Below are 17,717 nucleotides of genomic sequence, written 5' to 3'. Positions count from 1 at the left end.
CTCTCTGCCATGGGTGACCCTGCTGGTACCTGAATACCGCTGGCATAGCTGCCAGCATCACAGCAACACTCAAGTTCGCACAGTACGACAAACTGCCAGATACTTGGGGGGGGGGGCCAGTGTTTACCCTAGGGAAATGAAAACTTAGGTTTGTAGCAGCTTTATTTGTGATAGCTCCAAACTGGATACTCTTCAGTCAGTGAATGCATAGGCAAACAGGTAAATCCATACCATTGAATAAAATTTGAATACCACTCTGCAATATAAGGGAAGGACCTGTCCATATATACACAATGGCCATATAGACACAGCGTGCACATACACACAAAGGGAATGAAGCTCAAAGGCATGCTGATTGAGAGAAACTGGTCTGAAAAAGTTGCATGCTGTTTGATTCCATTTATATGACATTCTAGAAAGGATAAATGTATAATGAGAGTGGTTGCCAGGGGTTATGGGTGGGGAGAATGTGTAACAGTAAAGGCGGCTAGCATTGGGGGTGTTTATGAGGCGATCCAAGTGTTCCGTATCCATCCTGTGGCAGTGGTTACATGAATCTGTATATGTGTTAAAAGTCATAGAACTGTACACAAAAGAAAAAATGGCAATTTCCCTGTACGATAATGAATAAAGGAAAAATGAATAATTGAGAAAGTAGTCCAAGGGGGTGGGGGCCATGCGAGATGCTGGCCAGCTGATGCCTCCACTGTTACCTGCGGGCTGTATGAGGTGGAGTATGGTCTTTCTGGTCTCACAGCAACTTACAGAGCCTGTGCTGCCGTGGAAGCATGGACAGGGGAGTGTAGGCACCCGGCGTCTATCTGCAAAGTTAGCCAGGGGGTCTGTAGAAAGCTAGGCAGCTGACGTTTCCGGGAAGTGAGTTCCCAAATACATTGCCAAGTAGCTGGAGCAGGATGCAGAGTGCTGCCTGTGAAGGGAGAGGGCAAGAGAGTATCTCTGTCCACAGGGTGACAGCTCTGCCCTGGGCCCTCAGGGAGCCAGGATGCTAACAGGACTGGATGACTGACAAGCAGTAGGGGCAGAGGAAGGCTTGTCTACCTCCACAGTGACCCATGGAAAACATTCCCAGTGCAGGTTCTGTGCTAAAAACACTATGCTGTCCCCCCAGCTGTCCCCTGAGGTAGGACTGTCCTTATTCCGTCTTGCACTGTGTAGTTTTGCACTGTCTTAACTAGAGAGACCCAGCAGGGCTTTGCCAACGCCTCCATCTGCTGTGGTGGAAGCTGCAGAGATGCCTCTCCTCCTCCCCTCAGGTTGTGTGTGTCCCCCTGTGGATTCTCATGTCCTTTTTGTGCCTGGTTGTCCTCTACTACATCGTGTGGTCCGTCTTGTTCCTGCGCTCCATGGATGTGATAGCGGAGCAGCGGAGGACACACATAACAATGGCCCTGAGCTGGATGACCATCGTCGTGCCACTTCTAACTTTTGAGGTGAGCTTTCTGAGGAAACAGTCTTCATATTCAGAGCCCCGCCCTTCCCTATAACAGCAGCTTGGACACTGGTGCAGCTGGCGAGCCCTTGAACTCACAGGGTGCCAACTCCCACAGAGATGCCTACAGAGACCATCAGGAGACTTAGAACAGCCTGTCCTGTCTGGGGCTGGGAACCGGCCGTGAGAAGGGCCCCTTTTTAGCCAGGAGGCATCCATATTTATGGCTGCTGCTACTTTCTGAAAAGGAAAGTTGTATTTTGTATTTTACTTCTGTGGCGAATGGTGCAACAGGTGCTGTTTGTTTCTGAGAACAAACACTAAGAGGTCTCTCCCGTGAGAAGCACAGGCCTTAGAAACTACCCTTGCTTAGTCCTGAAGAGGCACGTGACACTGGGCGGCCCCTCCCCGACACTGGGAGGGTGGCCATTCTTTCCTCTAGTGCTCACTTCCCTCCCTGAGACCTGCTGGGGGTGTCTAGTGAGGCTCTGGCTGCAGACTTCCTCTGACTACTTGCAGATGTTGCCTCAGCATGACCTTGGCTGTTTCTTTCTTTAGATCCTGCTGGTTCACAAACTGGACGGCCACAATGCATTCTCTTGCATACCGATATTTGTCCCGCTGTGGCTTTCACTGATCACTCTCATGGCAACGACCTTTGGACAGAAGGGAGGAAACCACTGTATGTACACACCATTTGGAAGCCCTTGTGCGGGGTGTGTGTGTGTGTGTGTGTGTGTGTGTGTACGTCTGTGTGCGCCCACGCTCTAGAAAAGGAGGAACCTGAGGGCTCCAAATGAATGTGCATGCCTGGGAAAGCTGGGCCCGAGGCGGTCTCAGATCTTCAGCGGAAAGCCACGCCATCAGCTTACTCTCCACTGGCTGGCACCACTCTTCTCTAGCAGTGTCGGGCTGCGAGTTGAGGGATACCAGAACCAGCCCAGCAGCCCCTCCTAAACCTAGTCTTGTCAGTGGTACTTAATTGGCATGTTCTTCCTCTCCATCCCTGCGGTGTGGTCCCCTGTTTGCTAGGCTCAGAGGCTCCTTTGCGCATACCCCCAGAGGCTGCCCTTCTGCAAGCCTGAGCGGTGGAGGTGGGGAGGGCCCTAGACTGCAGCCCTGGCTGTCCTTGTTGGCTGTGCACCAGGAGAGCCAGCACTGAGCTGACGTTCCTGTGCTGGGCGCAGGAAAGACTGGCCTCCTAGAAGTCACTGGAGGGGCCCCTGGAGCCCAGGCCTCCCACTGGCCTGGACCAGCACGTGCCTGACGACCTCCCTCATCCCGGGGGTGACAGAATTCCTCTACTTGGATGACATTCTGTGCCCCACGTGAGGGTTGGACCAGGGACGATTAAGAGGATGACAGCATCGTCTAGGTTCTCACAGGTATCTGAGCCTCGCTAGAGCCCTGGTTAAGAGCTTGGGTGCTGAACCAAAAGCTTGGCAGTTCGAATCTATCAGTTGCTCCTTGAAAACGCCATGGGGCAGTTCTACTCTGTCCCGTAGGGTCACTATGAGTCAGAATAGACTCAACGGCAACGGCTTTGGTTTGGTTTTTTGGTTTAGAGCTGAGGTTCTCAGTTGTGTGTACCCTCAGGGTCACCTGGAGGGCCTGGTCAAGTTCCAGGTTTTCAGACCGGGTTCAGTCTTTGTTTCTGGGGCGACAGAATAAAGCATTACCGCACAGCAGTGCAATTTCACGTTCGGGAAAGAAAATGTATGTGAAACTCACTTGAACCAAGTTTTTGAAAAAGTGTTTTCTTATTTTTCAGGGTGGTTTGGTATTCGCAAAGATTTCTGTCAGTTTCTGCTTGAAATTTTCCCATTTTTAAGAGAATATGGAAACATCTCATATGACCTTCATCACGAAGATAATGAAGAAACGGAAGAAAGCCCTGTTCCGGAACCTCCTAAAATTGCTCCTATGTTTCGAAAGAAGGCCAGGGTAGTCATTACACAGAGCCCTGGAAAGTATGTGCTCCCTCCTCCCAAGCTAAATATCGAAATGCCAGATTAAAGGCACTTCTTTCCGGGAGGGAACATGGGTGGATCGGACACACACTCCTCGCCCTCCCTCTGCCTCTGTCTGCACCCTCCACCCAGGGCTGGAACTGGAGCCGGGCCCTCGAGGACTGTCATCTCCTGCCTTGTTTGCATTCAAAGCCTCTCGGTGACTCCCCACCACGTGTCACAGAGGAGGAGGGGCCTGGACGACGGGTGTGGGGGGTGTCAGGGTAAGCGTGCTTGACGGAGAGCGTGCCCACGAAAACAGGAGAAACTGACTTCCACATGGGCCTGAGGAGCTGGCTTATCGCCCTCAGGGATGGCTGATGTGGCCCAGGAAGGGGGTCTTCGTGTCTGTTGGGTAAAATGCTAAACAGGATCACAGCATTTTTAAAGCACGTCTGCCAGGATGTGTGGCCCAGACTTCTCCTGCATAGTCAGTAGGAGCTCTCCACGTGTCGCTGTTGCCCACTGGTTGTATGCCTTGCAGGCCTCACTCCCAGCGCCCTACCCGGGAAGGCCTTGCTCTTGGGGCAGGACCACGGCAGGTTTTCCTTAAAGCCTCCTTGGCAAGCCCTTTCTCATGGAGTAACTCCATGGCTGTATAGTATTTATACAAATATTTTAGCATTGTGACATACGGTGTGCAATCCTACTCTGTACAGTCTACTCTGTTAAAGTATTTTTTTACAAGCTTGTACTCGAGATGGACGTGCTCTGTGCTGGAGTAGAAGCTGGCGGCATACTGCCTGCCCCAGCAGGGGCTGCCTTGTGGGACACAGCCATTCACCCACTTGAGGTTCTCCTCGGATGGAGCAGCTGCTACTACCAGGACAGCCACCACAAGTGGGAAACAGTCCGCGCTGTTGCAACCTCCAAGGACTGTTGGCTTGCCAAAAATCACAAAGCACTGTTTGAAACTGGAACCCTACAGAAGGTGGTCAGAGACGAAACCTGAACAACGGTATCATGGGTAGCTCCAAGTCTGCAGATTTTGGTCTGCGGTGACGAGAGAACTTTAGCCTGAGTCCCACCCTTTTCATTCTGACAGTGGTTTCTGTAAGCACCGCTGGTATAGCCGTGGATCAGAGGAGGGGAGAAACCAGTTCTTACAGGTAGGAAACCCTTCAGCCTGAAAAGAAAGCGTTTTCTACAGCAAGGAAAGAGGAGGGTTGATTTTCTCACCCAGGAGAGGCGAGGAGGAGTTTCAAAGGAGGCCACTGCCTGGTCGTCTGTTTGAGCTACAACTGAACCCTGTAAACAGCTCCTCCCCTGACACTGAACTCCGCCAAAGCTGCCCTCGTTTGGGGGCACAGGGTGAATGGGTGGTGTCGCTGTGCCTGCGCGGTGTGTAAGAAGTTCAGCTAAACTCACTATTCCAGCTCCCTCAGCTGTTCAATAAAGCAGTTCCTCACTTTTGACGTGCACCGTGTGGAGCTTGTTGTACAGGTGGTCCAGGAAACTCAGTGTGGGCTCAGCCGGTCTCAGAGAAGCATCTGCAGTTGCATAGGCAGTCGGGTGGGGGTGTGTTGGGGACAACCCTTTAGACCTAGTTGGCTTCCAGGTACAGCCTAAGGGGACGGGAGGAAAATAGGGACGGCATCAAGAATCCACAGTTGCCTAGGTGACACCGTGTCACCTTTGCTGCAGCTCATGAGACTCAGCAGAGAATTGGGGGGGCATTCCAAGATGCCCCCCAGGGGGATCGGGTTTCAGAGATTCTTCTGCATGGCCAGGGCTCACCAACAGCCAAGTATTGCTCATGTTTAAGCAAACTCTCTCCCTGATTGCTGTGTGGCCCACCATGGTCCCTCTGCCTTTTCATGGGATGGGAGCTCAGGTGGAGTGTCAGCTGGTGGTTTGTAGCAACTGACAAGGAGATCTAGCTTGTGCTGTTGATTAAGTGATGTCCCGTCGTTAGCCAAGGGCCTTTCTTAGGCTCAGTAGATTTCAGACTTGCTGTCAAGCACAACATCTTTGAAAGCAACGTCAGCAGTTCTGCCTTCCTGCCAGGTACCTTGTTCCCTGGGTGGGTCTCACTGAATCCTCACATCCCTGTAAGGCAGCTGCTGACACTGTCACCACCGTGAGGAGACTGAGGCTCAGAGAGGTTAAGTAACACGCCTGCGGTAACAGAGCTTGGACATGGCTGGGCTGGGATGCCAACCTCAGCCTTCCAAGTGAGATCCCTGGCTCTCACCCACGGTGCAGGAGAGCCTCAGGCCTGGGTCCCTATTTCCGCCTCACCTCAGTGGTCAGCAGTCTCTGTGCCTGGATTGAGATGGGGTGTCATGGAGTGGTGCCCCCTATGTGATGTGGGTGTGTGGTGAACCAAGATGAAAAATGAGCTGGTGCAGTGCTTAGCTTTCAGCAAACAGCTGACATTACCCAGTGATGAGATCATCAGCTTTTATTAGTAACGCAGAGATTAGGATGAAGAGGAACTGGGCAAGATTCATCATGGGGTCAGTCTTGCTCAGACCCTCATCCCAGCGTGAATTGACCAAGGAAACATCTTCTACGAATGCCCCACAATGCGTTGTAGGCAGGAGACAGAGGGATTCATGTCATAGATTGAAACCTTAAACTGGAGGGGTATATGTGCTGGAGTGCATGGGGAAAGGGTAACGGGGTAAGAGGAAGGGGCCTTTGATTAGGCACACCTGGCTGCCCGTCCTGATACCGGGAAGGCGTCTTTGTTCAGATGCAAACAGCATAGCCATCCTGTGACCAAGGTGCGTAACCGGAAAGACCATTCCTTCCCCTCTAGCTACAAGATCAATTTTGTAAGCCTGCATTTTCTGTTTAATGATGCAACCTGTTAAAAGTCGCCAGTAGAAACTGTCCCCCCTCCTCCACCAGGGTGCATACTTAGTACAATTAAGTAGTCAAGGAGACTTTGGGAAACAAAACTCAATCTGGGAAAGCAGCTGCTTTCCCTCAGGGAGAACGAGATATAGATGCTGCTCTGGGTGGACAGACATCCCATGCTGGACCTCCCAGTCCCAACCTCAAAAGAACAGTTGCAGGGGTCAAACACCAGGGCAGATCCAAGACACATTTCTCTCTGACGTGGTCAAGGGAAAGAAGGCGTGTGTTAAGGACAGGGGACAAATGCCCTGTAATGGAGAGACCACGGAGACGCCCGGCATGTAATAGAGTATGGATGGGGGGCCGTGTCCATGCGGAGGAGAGGCAGGAGGAAGGACGCCTACGGTCCTGTGGGTGCTCAGCAGTGGGGGAAGAGAGGGCCAGCCCAGTCACCTGCGTACCCATCTGCAGTGTGCCTTCCTATGACATATCCTGCGGGCATGGTACGGCATCTGTGTGGAGGACTTTGCTGCCCCTGCCTGTGACTGTGCTACAATGGTGGTTGGCTCCAGCCTTGACCATGGACACTTGTCCAAGATTCTGCTCAGTGTTTGCAAACGTTAATCCCGTGCAGCGCTTCAAAGCCAGTGAGTTCCATGAAGGAGCTCTGAACCTGCTGAGTCGGTGACTTCCATCTGGTTCTACCTGATCCAGGGGCTCTCGGAGGAAGACATGTCCTGCTTTGAAGGAAGGTTGGGCCTGATCCCGGAAACACAAATGTTTGAATCAGCCGTGACATTTTGAAATGAACATGTGTGGCCCAGAATGTGAGACATGCTGACAGGTAACCCACCTGTGTGGCTTTCTATTGAGGTCACTTGGTAAGTGTCCTGTGACGTCCCTGTCAAGCAGCCTGGGCACCTTTGTGACACCTGGGGCTGCATTGTGAGCCCAGCGCTGGGGGCTAAGCCTCACCCTTGTTGCTAGGAAGGAAGCAGAGCCTTCACTTTGCATGGATAGTTGCGAGAAGAGCAGTCCCCCAGGCCAGGACCCAGGCTCGAGCATGGCCCTTTCTCCCCCAAGGGCCGGGGCACCCCGAAATGTCAGTGAGGGACCGGTTCCTGCAGCAGTTCCGGCAGGGGCCTGGGACGACCCGCTGCCACCTGGCTGCCCCAACGGGAGATTCCTGCTTGAAGAGACCGCTTTCCAAACGCCGACCGAAAGGCCTTCTTTGAGAAGACCAGGCCCAGGCACGAACACCCTGTCACCGAGGGGCGGGAGCCTGTGTTCTCTCCCCTTCCCCAAGAAACTGGAACATCGTGAGCAGCAATCAGTTTGTGTCCATTTGGTGGGAGTGTAACGGCGCGTGCATCGGGATCAACGAAAAACTATTTCAAAAAGAGATTTTGGACCAAGACGGTGCTGACAAAGTGTTTGCAACGCACTATATGAAGAGCTTCATCCGCCAGCTCAACCTCTACGGCTTCAGCAAAATGCATCAGATTGCTTGGCAACCTGTCTGCCTCGCTAGATGTTTCAAAGAAGAAAGATCAGTGTGTGTCGTGAGCAAGGTAACGACCGAGGGCCTCCCTCCCAGGGCTAAGGCGGTGGGCTCGGGGACAGGGTCATTGAACTCCCAGGACGGCCTCTGGGGAGTGGGGGCACCTAGGGCGAGGTGCAGGACAGCTCCTAGGCCTGTGTCCCCTCTGGGTGGTGGTGACAATGACTGAGCGTTATTTTGGGGAGAGGGTTTCAAAGATGATAGCTGTGACATCTCAGGATCTGTGTTCCCTCCTGCGACTGACACGCCCTATGACACCACAGCTCTTGAACTTGTCCCCTAGCTAGCCGTGCTGTTCCCTTCCTCTGCAAACAGCAGGGCCCCGCAAGCTGGGCTCGAGGTGCTGCCCTAAGCCATTTAACGAGAGTGCTGAAGGCAGAGTACCGGGCCTGTGGAGCCCGGCCAGTGGCCCCAGGTGGTGAAGAGCCCGTGGCTCCCAGCAAGGGATTGGGTCTATTGCCAGGTCCATGTCGTCGTGAAGGCTGCGAGTCTTTATCAGTCTCAGTGCCATTTCAGAGTCCCCTTGCGGTCGGTTGTGTACTTGGACCTTGGTGGGTTGTTTACTTGGATTTTTGCTCTTTGAGTCCTGTTCCAGGGGTGAAATGCCGGTCGGAGGTTGGGGAATGTTGAGGGTTAACAGTCGTGTTTCCAGCTACCACCTGGGACTGTGACCTTTGTCAGAAGGCCGCCAGGACGGCTAGTGACACTGCTTGGGTGGAGATTTGTTTTTAGTTGCTGTCAGTTCTCCTGTGACGTCACTTTCATTTCTTTTTCTTTTTAAAATGTGGATCTTAGTTACACTTCTACTATTGCCCCTACTTTAAAAAACACTTCCTCTAAGCTCCTTGTGAAGATGAAGAGAAGAGTGGGCGTAACAGGGTCATCCAAAGCCATCCTGCACACGTACTCCCAGCAGAGGTAGAGCCAGCCCGAAGCCCCGAGATCTCCTTCAGCACCTACAGCTGTGGAGCGACAGGAAGCTCCCACCTGTCCCAGTGAGAACAAGCCAGCGGGCCCGGGGAACCCAGAACTGCCCGATGACACGTCCGGAAGCAGCAGTGCCCGCTGGGCCCCACCAGCAACTGCAGCAAGGGCCCTCGAGGCTGGTGGGAAGAAACCTGGGGGCTGTGGCCCACCTGTCAGCACGGTCTCCCCACTAGCCGGAGAAGAGCCAGACTCCCCGGGCTGCCCCTGGTACCGAGGCCACTGCCCTCGGGAAGCCTCCCCGGGTTGTCCACGTCAGGGTTTCTGCGCATATATGTTCCTTTGGGCCGATGGTGGGTCTGCCAGCCGAGCCTCCAGGATACCACAGCTCCCCTGCCATGTTCCTGCCTTGGGCGGGCCTGTTGCCCTTCTGCTGCCCCTGGGTCCCCATGCCCATCAGGGCTATGGGGCCTGCTGTCCGCATGCCTGTTTCCTCACCCCCAGCCATGCCATTCCACTGCTTCGCCAACTGCCTCTGCTTCTCAGCCTACAGGCTGCCTATCATCAGGCCCCCAGGGTGTCCTGTGCTCAGGGACCACCACAGATAAGGCAGTCGTTTTCCCAGGAAGGGTGCAGGCCAATAAAAGCACCAGAAAATGAGTGACCGTCTATCTGAGTGATGATCCTTGTCTCTGTCACTTGTCTGTCTTTGCACTTGAGTCGCCCTCTGAGGTATGGTTTGCTTGCATGGTAGAAGCAAACGTAAGCACGGTCCTCCCCAGCATAACGCAGGCCCCTAGATGATGCTCAGACAGGTTACGGGTGTGAGGAAGGCCTTGGGACAGCCTGCATCCACTCATTAAAGAGCTGTCTGAAATCTGCAATAGGTTCCAAACCCTGACGTTGGTGCGTAACCACCACACTGCCTTCTTGGCCACCCAGACACAATTCCCTGTCCTGTCTGTGCCTTGTATAACACTCTCTTCAACTGACAGATGAAGAAAGACCAACTCTCACTTTAGGGGAGGGCTGACACGTGCCCTTCCTGTCCCCCAACATACCGTTGTGCAGGTGACAGTCACCGCCCATGAGTCCTACAGGTTTTCTGTTGAGAGAGGCTCATGTGTATGTGGATACGGCGGTTGACCTTTGGCTTTGATTCCACGTGCTGGGTCTGGGAGTTTTTTCTTTTATTTTTAGAACTAAAAATTGATATGATAGTTGTGCTTAGAAAGAAACCTTCTGGAGACAAGCCTTTCTCTTTACAAGTTGGTTCTGCTTGCTTGGGGTATCTACATGAGAACACACGCTCTCATCGATGGGGCTCCGTAGAGTGCTCTGTCCGAAAGTGCATGAAGGACACTTTCCAGTTCTTCGTATAGATAATTAGGCATAGCACCCAAAGACTTCCGAGATCAGGCAGTGGGAGAACCCAAACCCCAACACCCCCAGGTGGCGATCTCCTGGATTTTGAATTTGGCCCAAGGTAGGAGAGTTCTGTGAGAGCTGAAGAGTGGGTGGGAAGTGGACACTTGGGAATGGCTGACAGAAGTGCTTGTAATCCCCATCTCGCACTGCCTTGCAGGTGGAGAGCCCCGTCTAGCTGCTGTTACAAACCAGTGCTTAGGTAGAAATGGGTGCCCATCACCTTTCTACGCTTCCTGAATTTGTGAGCTCTTCCACTTTTCAGAAGGGCATTTTTCTCATCTTGTAATTCCAAATGCCTCTTGATCTTTACTTGAGTCATATGGAGATGGATGCTCCTTAAATCCACTTCAACCCACGGGAAACTTGCTTACATGCAGATCTATGTAGAAAGGTGTGGGTTTGCACAACGTAATACCGGGTGGTTTGCCTTTGAAAAGGATTTGCTTGAAGGACATGGTCTCGTTTACAAAGCCTAGAGTGTATGACACCAGTAGCAGACCTCCTCCGTACTTCATTCTTACCATTTACTCATTTCTCTGTTTTGAACTTAATAGTTAAAGGAAATATGCCGACCTTGAGTCCCTCTGAGCTAGGGCAGAGGGCTGCTTTCTAGAAACATCTGGGAGTAAAGTGAGTGTGAACAGGTTTTAAGGGCTGTGTCCTGACAGCTAAACCAAGTCTTGAAAATACAGACCAGGATGATCCAGGGCACGTTATTTCACTGTTGCTTCCAGGACACGATAAGGTGACAGCGATTAGAAAAGTATAAAACATGACTGAACTAGAAGTAGCTCTAGACCTAGAGAGGGCTGCATGAAATGTACAGAAGGTATGTAAAGTGTGACATTTAATGCTAAAACCGTACACCCAGGTGGTTCTGATGTCTGGGTGACAGGAAATACATAGACACACAGGTGTGTGTATGTCTATGTATATATTATGTATACACACACAATGAGAGTAACAATAGCCAGGCCTTTCCAAAGCACAATACAGCATGGTTACTTTGGGCACCTGCTCTGTGTGTACTGCCGTGGTCCATACAGCTTCCTAAACACCTGACAGAACCTTCCAGAAGCTATTGAATTGGTTTGACCTCATCTGTACAAGTGTAGAGTCATTGCCTGTGTCTTGTGTTGAGGGAGAGCATGGACACCCTGGACTCACTTGCCACTGAGCACTGCCCAGACCTCCTTTAGCCCAAGGTCAGCTAGGTTCCAAGGTCAGTGTACCCCAAGATCACCTCTGAGGTCTCCTTTTCCCCTGCACCCTCTCCAGTGAAGGTGGCTACATCCAAACAATGACAAATGAGAAAGTGGAAAATAGGGTAGCACTCTCTCCCACGGTCTGACCAAACCCAAGAACCCCAGTTCTGTGGGAATGTGTCCACGACCTCCCTGTGTGTGCTGCCTCTTAGGGCTTAGTGACAATGGCATTCTGCCATCATGGCGCCCCATGGGATGACAGACGACTGCCATAGAGGCCAGTGGGGGCTCTGGGTCATTACCACAAAGCCGGATGTTGTCAGTCAAACGGTCATATAACGGTGGGTGAAGCAGCAAGCAGTTAGGGACTGTGGTAGAGCAGCACGGAGGGCAGAAGTCCTGTTTCCGGCAAAGCCTCAGAAATCACCCCGGAAGTCCTGAGGACAGTGGTTCTCACTCGAGGGTGGCTTCCCCCACACCCCTGCCGCAGGACATTTGCTAATGTTTAGGGACTTTGTGGGGATGTGCTACCGGCTTCTAGTGGATAGAGGGCAGGGGTTCTGCTAAATATCCTCCTATGCCCAGGACAGCCTCCATTGAGGAGAATTACCAGGTCCGATTGTGCAGTGCCCGCTGGGGACACCTGGCCCTGGTATACAACCTGCATTTCCCACCACTCCCCTTTCCTCATCCTTCCACATCGGGACCATCCCTGGGGGACTGGGCTTTCAAGGCAGGGCCCAGAGAAAACAATTCCCCTTCCACTGTACAAAACAATGCAAAGAGTCAGGTACAAGTGAGGATGAGAGCGGGTGAGCATGGTGATGGCCCGGTCAGAATGAAGAAAAGTGCAGAGAAAGACAATGATGAAATCACTGTCCCGGATGGGAACTTGTTTCAGAGGCGGCTTTGGGCTGTTTCAGATTCGTGATTTCAGAGTCTGACAGTTCAACAGACCCCTCAGAACCCTTAGAAAATGGCTAAACTGCCAGTGGTAAAGGACCATTCCAGTGGAGCCTTGTATATAGTGGCCGCTCAGACCAAAAAAACCCAAACCCAGTGCCGTGGAGTGGATTCTGACTCATAGCGACACTATAGGACAGAGTAGAACTGCCCCATAGAGTTTCCAAGGAGCGCCTGGCGGATTCAAACTGCTGACCTTTGGTTAAGAGCTGTAGCACTTAACCACTAAGACACCAGGGTTTCCATAAGTGCTCCTGAAATGAGTACTGGAGTGGGATAACCATCAGGGCCCTCGAGCTGGCAAGGAGGGGGAATCGTCCTGGGAGCATTTAATCAAGGAGTCAGGAGCCAAGATGAGGAACCTCAAGGTGAGAACTGACAGGTCCATCTACCCCAGGACAGAAAGGCCCCACAGAATCCAGCTTCGGCCCTCTGTCAGCCCTGGGAGACCACGGCAGAGTGGCCGGATGTGGTGTTTCCTGACTTCTTTCTTGGGAGTCTGAGGGAGGGTTAGGTTGGTCTGAAGGGGGCAGCCTCAGGTCAGCAGACAGAGGAGTCCCAGGTTCTGCCAAGAGTCAAGGTCAGGACCCGAGGGAGGACAGAGGGGTCTATGGACCCTAAAACACAGGAGCCCACCCTCGATAAACCTGTTGCTGCTGTTGCTCTAGGAGGTTTTGAAGGAGCTGTGAGACTGAGGCACTTCCTGAATGCGGTCTGGAGAATCTGAGGAGGGTGAAGCCTTGGTCCTGTCTGGAGAGGAGTCAATCAGCAGAAGGGAGAGGACCCAGACCCTGTCAGCAGTAAACAGGAATACCTTCAGGACACTGAGGGTATCCCCCAGACAAAGGGGCCCCACCGTAAACTGCCCCTGCTTGCAGCCCTGGTAGACCCCAGGCAGGGGTGGCCGGATTTGGTGCGCCCTCCCTTGTGCCTCGGGAGGCCCTCAGGGAGGTGAGACTCCAGGTCTGAGGGGATTGGGCCCAGGCTCTGCGAGGAGTCAAAGTGAGGACCTGAAAGAAGACTGAGGGGAGCCCCAGCCCGAGAACCGAGTACCCCAGCTCGCCAGGCCCCTGCTGTCAGCTCTGGGAGATTCTGGGCAAGGCTGTCAGACAGAGGTGCCATCCCCCACTACTTCCTTCTCGGGGGTCTCAAGAAGATGTCAGGAGGAAAAATGAATACTTTCAGGGGCACTAAAGGTGCTTCCAGAAACCCTGGTGGCGTAGTGGTTAAGTGCTACAGCTTTTAATCAAAAGGTCTGTGGTTCAAATCCACCAGGCGCTCTTTCGAAACTCTATGGGTCAGTTCTACTCTGTCCGATACGGTCGCTAGGAGTCGGAATCGACTGGAGGACAATGGGTTTTCGGTGTTTAAAGGTGCCTCCCACCCTACCCAATAGCGTGCCCTCCCCAACCGCCCTCCCCCTGCCGCCAGCCAGGGAGGGGGGCCGGATGTGATGTTTCCTCACTTCCGGCTTGGGAGTCTGAGAGCTGAGGCTGGTCTGAGGGGTTGTGGCCTCCGGTCCAGGCCGGGTCAAGCCTCCAGGTGAGGATGAGGGGACCTGGAATCTCAGAATATAGAGGCCCCCCCAGAGGAATGTGCACCTTCTCTCAGGCCTAGAAGACCCCAGAATATCTCAAGAACTGGGGCTTCCATCAATTTGGCCCCGGAATCTGAATGGGTGGGGTGTCGTCTGAGAAGGCGGCCTCAAGCACCTGAGGGGAGGGGTCCTGGCACTGCCTGGGGTCAGGGGGAGGATTGGGGAGACCCCAGGTCTCAATGGGGAGGCCCCAGAGAACCTGTTCCTGCTCTCAGCTCTGGGAAACCCCAGCTATCCCTCAATTCCACGTGGGATCTGAGGGAGGCGGAATGTTGTCTGTCAGGGTGGTCTCAGATCATCAGAGGGGAGGAGTCCCGGGCCTGCCAGGAGTCAGGGGGAGGATTGGGAGACTGTAGTTCTCAACTGAGAGGCCCCAGAGAATCCGCCCCAGCTGTCAGCTGTGGGAAACCCAAGCTATCTCTCAATTCGGCCCTGGGATCTGAGGAAGGCGCAGTGGGGTGTGGAGGGCGGTCTCAGATAATCAGAGGGGAGGGGTCCAAAACCTGCCAGGAGTCAAGGGGAGGATTGAGAGGATCTGGATCTCAGAACAGAGAGGCCCCTAGAGAACACACCCCTGCTGTCATCCCTGGGAAACCGCAGAACCAAAAAATAAAAAACCAAACCCGTCACCATCCAGTCAATTCCAACTCATAGCAACCCTACAAGACAGAGTAGAACTGCCCCATAGAGTTTCCAAGGAGCACCTGATGAATTTGAACTTCCAACCTTTTGGTTAGCGGCCTTAGCACATAACCACTAAGCCAACAGGGTGGGAAATCCTATCTACCTCTAATTTGGCCTCTGGAGTTGAGGCCAGGCATGGTGCAAGGAGCGGCCTCAGATTATCAGAAAGGAGGGGGGTTCCTGGATCTACCGGCAGTTAACGGGAGCACTGAGGGGACCCTTTGAATCAGAACAGAGATGCCCCCAGAGAATCTGCCTCTTCTTCAGCTCTGGGAGACCCCAGCTATCTCTTATAAGGCTCCTGGATATGAGGGAGTGGGGCGGGTTCTTTGGGACCATCTCAGACCATTGGAGGGGAGGGGTGCAGGGCCTGCCAGGAGTCAAGGGGAGGACCTGAGGGATAATTGAGGGGAACCTGCACTCTAGACAGAGGGGGGCCCCACCGAAACCTGTCATGCTCCTGCTGTTAGCCCTGGGAGACCCCCAGCATGGGCCTGCAGAGATAGTACCCCATCACTTTTGTCTCCAGGGTCCCAGGGAGGCGAGGAAATTGGTCAGCAGAGGGAGCCACATCTGGTCAGAAATGGAAAGGGTCCTAGGCGCTGCCAGGAGTCAAGGTAAGGATCTTGGTGAGGACTGATGGTACTGCTACCTCATCAAAGGGGCGACCCTCCAGAGTCTGCCTGGCTGCTGTTCTCAGCCCTGGAAGGACTCTGACAGAGGGAGCTGGATGTGGCATGCTCTCACGTGTTGATACGTGTCTTAGCAGGAGAGGTGTGGAGGGGAAGACAGGTCGACCAGGCTGTGCCAAGGTTAAAGGTGACTATTCTTAGGGAAGACTGGGGGTACTTCCCACCCCAGAACAGTTTGGACCTAGGCCCTGAGGATACCTCCGGGAGATGCCAGGCCTCCTAACTTCTGCTTGGGGATCTCAGGGAGGTGAGGGCCATGATTTGAGGGGGCGATGCCAGGTCACCAGTAGGAAGATCCATGTTCTGTCAGATATCAAGGTGAGGACCATGAATGAGCACTGAGGGGACCCTCCACCCGAGATGGGTGTGGACCTCACAGAGTCCACACTGCCCGTACTGTGAGCACTGAGCTTGCAGACTGAGGTGCCCCTCAGTTCCTCTCCCAGGAGCACAAGGAACTGGGAGGTGAGGGCCTTGGTCTGAGGCATGCGTCCTCAGGTCAGCAGAGCAGAGGAGGCCCAGGTGCTGCCAGGAGTCAAGGTGAATGTGTAGCAAGGCTGCACCCACCCGGGAAGGGAGGAGACCCCACAGCCCCCGATCACACTTGCCTCACTGCCAGCCCTGGAAGCCCTGGCTGCACCCTGAGAGGCCTGTCACTTCCTCCTTCAGGGTCTTGGAGATCAGGCTGACAGGAAGACAGGAGACCTGTGAGACCCTAGAGAAGACCTGTAAGTCAGCCTTTGTCAGAGCCGCCAAAGTTGAGTTTCTCACCTGAGGCCTCTTATGCTGTTCCTCTATCTCCTGCAGGCTCCCATCACGCACCCTCCTACCTGCTGTCCCTGACAAGAGCCATCATGCCTCAGGATCAGAAGAGTGAGCACTGTAAGCCTGAGCAAGGCCTTCAGGCCCAGCGTGAGACCCACGGCCAGGAGGGAGCGCAGGTTCCTGGTGGTGAGGAGGAGGAGGCCATGAAGGTCTTGTCTGCCTCCGCTGCCACCTCATCCTCCTGCTCTCCCCTGACCCCAGGGTCCCTGAAGACGGAGGAGGGGCCTGCTGTTGGGGCACGGAGTGCCCCCCAGAGTCCTCAGGGAGCCTGCCCCTCCCTCACTGCCATCTCACCCGCACCATCAACCCTCTCAGCTGAGGGCCCAAGCAGCCAAATAGAAGAGGGAGCCAGCAGCCAAGTAGAGGAGGGGACCAGCAGCCAAGTAGAGGACGGGGACGGCAGAGAAGTAGAGGAGGGGGCTGGCAGCAAATTAGAGGAGGGGGCCGTCAGCAAATTAGAGGAGGGGGCCGTCAGCCAATTAGAGGAGAGGGCCATTGCCCTGAGGGCCCTGCAGGACACTGAGCCCTGGCGAAGAAACCGGCTGGGCCAGAAGGTGATTCATTTAGTGAAGTTCCTGCTCCTCAAGAATCGAAGGAAGGAGCCCACCATGAAGGCAGAGATCCTGGCCCTGGTCATCAGAAACTACAATAGCCACTTTCCCGTGATCTTCAGGAGGGCCCTGGAGGTCATGCAGCTGATCTTTGGCATCGACATGAAGCCAGCGGGCCCCACTGGCCACTCGTATGTTCTGGTCCCCACACTGGGCCTCGCGTACGATGGGATGCCACCGGGTGGTGTCCCGAGCGCACCCAAGAGCAGCCTCCTGATCTTGGTCCTGGGCGTGATGTTCCTGGAGGGCAACTGCGCCCGCGAGGAAAAGATCTGGGAAACGCTGGGCATGATCGGTGTGTATGCTGAGCAGGAGCACTTCATCTACAGTGAGCTCCGGAGGCTCCTCACCCAAGACTGGGTGCAGGAGAGGTACCTTGTGTACCAGCGGGGGTCCAGCAGCCTTCCTGGCTGCTCGGAATTGCTGTGGGGCCTGAGGGCCCACGCAGAAACCAGCAAGATGAAAGTCCTGGGGTTTCTGGCCAAGGCCAGCGGCACTGACCCCAGTTCCTTCCCATCCCACTATGCAGAGGCTCTGAGAGAAGAGGAAGAGAGAGGCCGAGCCCCAGTCGCAGCCAGGGCTCGCACAAGGGCCGTGGGCTGTATCCATTCCAGGGCCACGTGTAGCACCTTCTCTTGCCCCCTGGGACCTGAGGGCGACCCTCCCTCTGTGCTCGAAGAGCGGGGACAGCAGGCCGAGTAGCGGAGGGCCTGGGTGGGCCGGGGGACACGGCACATAGCACCTTTGTGAACCTGTTCATCTTTGTGTTCCCTTGGAGATTTTCCAGTGGTGTTCCTTTTCAGAGAAGGTTTGAGGAGCTTCAGCATCATTAAAGCTTATGAACGACATAGGTCATGTGTTTCTTGCTGTTTATGTATCAGGTTCAAGAGTAAGAGTTTTGCTATTTGGTGAAACAAATGGGAAACCTTCCACTTCGTGCTGTGGACTGGGGAATGAAATCCT

At 54.0% G+C, this 17,717-nt stretch overlaps 3 protein-coding genes and 1 pseudogene across 7 annotated transcripts in view; all 4 read left to right on the top strand.

Annotated features, from left to right (window-relative positions):
• Positions 1 to 17,717, top strand: part of TMEM185A (transmembrane protein 185A) — a 161,607-nt gene that overhangs the window by 53,898 nt on the left and 89,992 nt on the right. For 4 of the 5 annotated variants that reach the window (XM_049872227.1, XM_049872226.1, XM_049872228.1 and 1 more), the window contains 3 exons: positions 1,275 to 1,451; positions 2,009 to 2,132; positions 3,222 to 4,872. In XM_049872227.1, the coding sequence (XP_049728184.1) occupies positions 1,275 to 1,451; positions 2,009 to 2,132; positions 3,222 to 3,466 (546 nt within the window). In that variant the 3' untranslated portion in view covers positions 3,467 to 4,872. Of the gene's footprint in view, positions 1 to 1,274; positions 1,452 to 2,008; positions 2,133 to 3,221; positions 4,873 to 17,717 lie in introns of those variants that run through there. The other variant, XM_049872230.1, reaches the window with a different exon arrangement.
• The window catches only part of LOC126069182 (heat shock transcription factor, X-linked member 3-like), a 124,031-nt gene continuing 110,857 nt past the window's right edge, over positions 4,544 to 17,717 (top strand). Inside the window, exon 1 of the mRNA XM_049872221.1 lies at positions 4,544 to 4,568. The gene's annotated coding sequence lies outside the window, so the exon portion shown is untranslated. The remainder of the gene's footprint in view (positions 4,569 to 17,717) is intronic.
• Positions 4,960 to 9,396, top strand: LOC126069449 (heat shock transcription factor, X-linked-like; annotated as a pseudogene).
• Positions 15,679 to 17,456, top strand: LOC126069448 (melanoma-associated antigen 10-like). Its single transcript, XM_049872893.1, has 3 exons — positions 15,679 to 15,716; positions 15,988 to 16,046; positions 16,126 to 17,456. The coding sequence occupies exons 1-3, from the start codon at positions 15,679 to 15,681 to the stop codon at positions 17,454 to 17,456; spliced, it is 1,428 nt and encodes a 475-aa protein (XP_049728850.1).

Source organism: Elephas maximus, chromosome X, assembly GCF_024166365.1.
Source record: "Elephas maximus indicus isolate mEleMax1 chromosome X, mEleMax1 primary haplotype, whole genome shotgun sequence".
NCBI lineage: Eukaryota > Metazoa > Chordata > Mammalia > Proboscidea > Elephantidae > Elephas > Elephas maximus.
This window is presented reverse-complemented; position numbering and strand designations above follow the sequence as displayed.

Bases quoted from the DNA above. Each gene is read 5' to 3' on its own strand.
- LOC126069448 (XM_049872893.1), top strand. From the start codon at position 15,679: ATGGGTGTGGACCTCACAGAGTCCACACTGCCCGTACT. The intron at 15,717-15,987 runs GTGAGCACTGAG...TTCCTCCTTCAG, and splicing joins GAGTCCACACTGCCCGTACT to GGTCTTGGAGATCAGGCTGA. The intron at 16,047-16,125 runs GTAAGTCAGCCT...TATCTCCTGCAG, and splicing joins TGAGACCCTAGAGAAGACCT to GCTCCCATCACGCACCCTCC.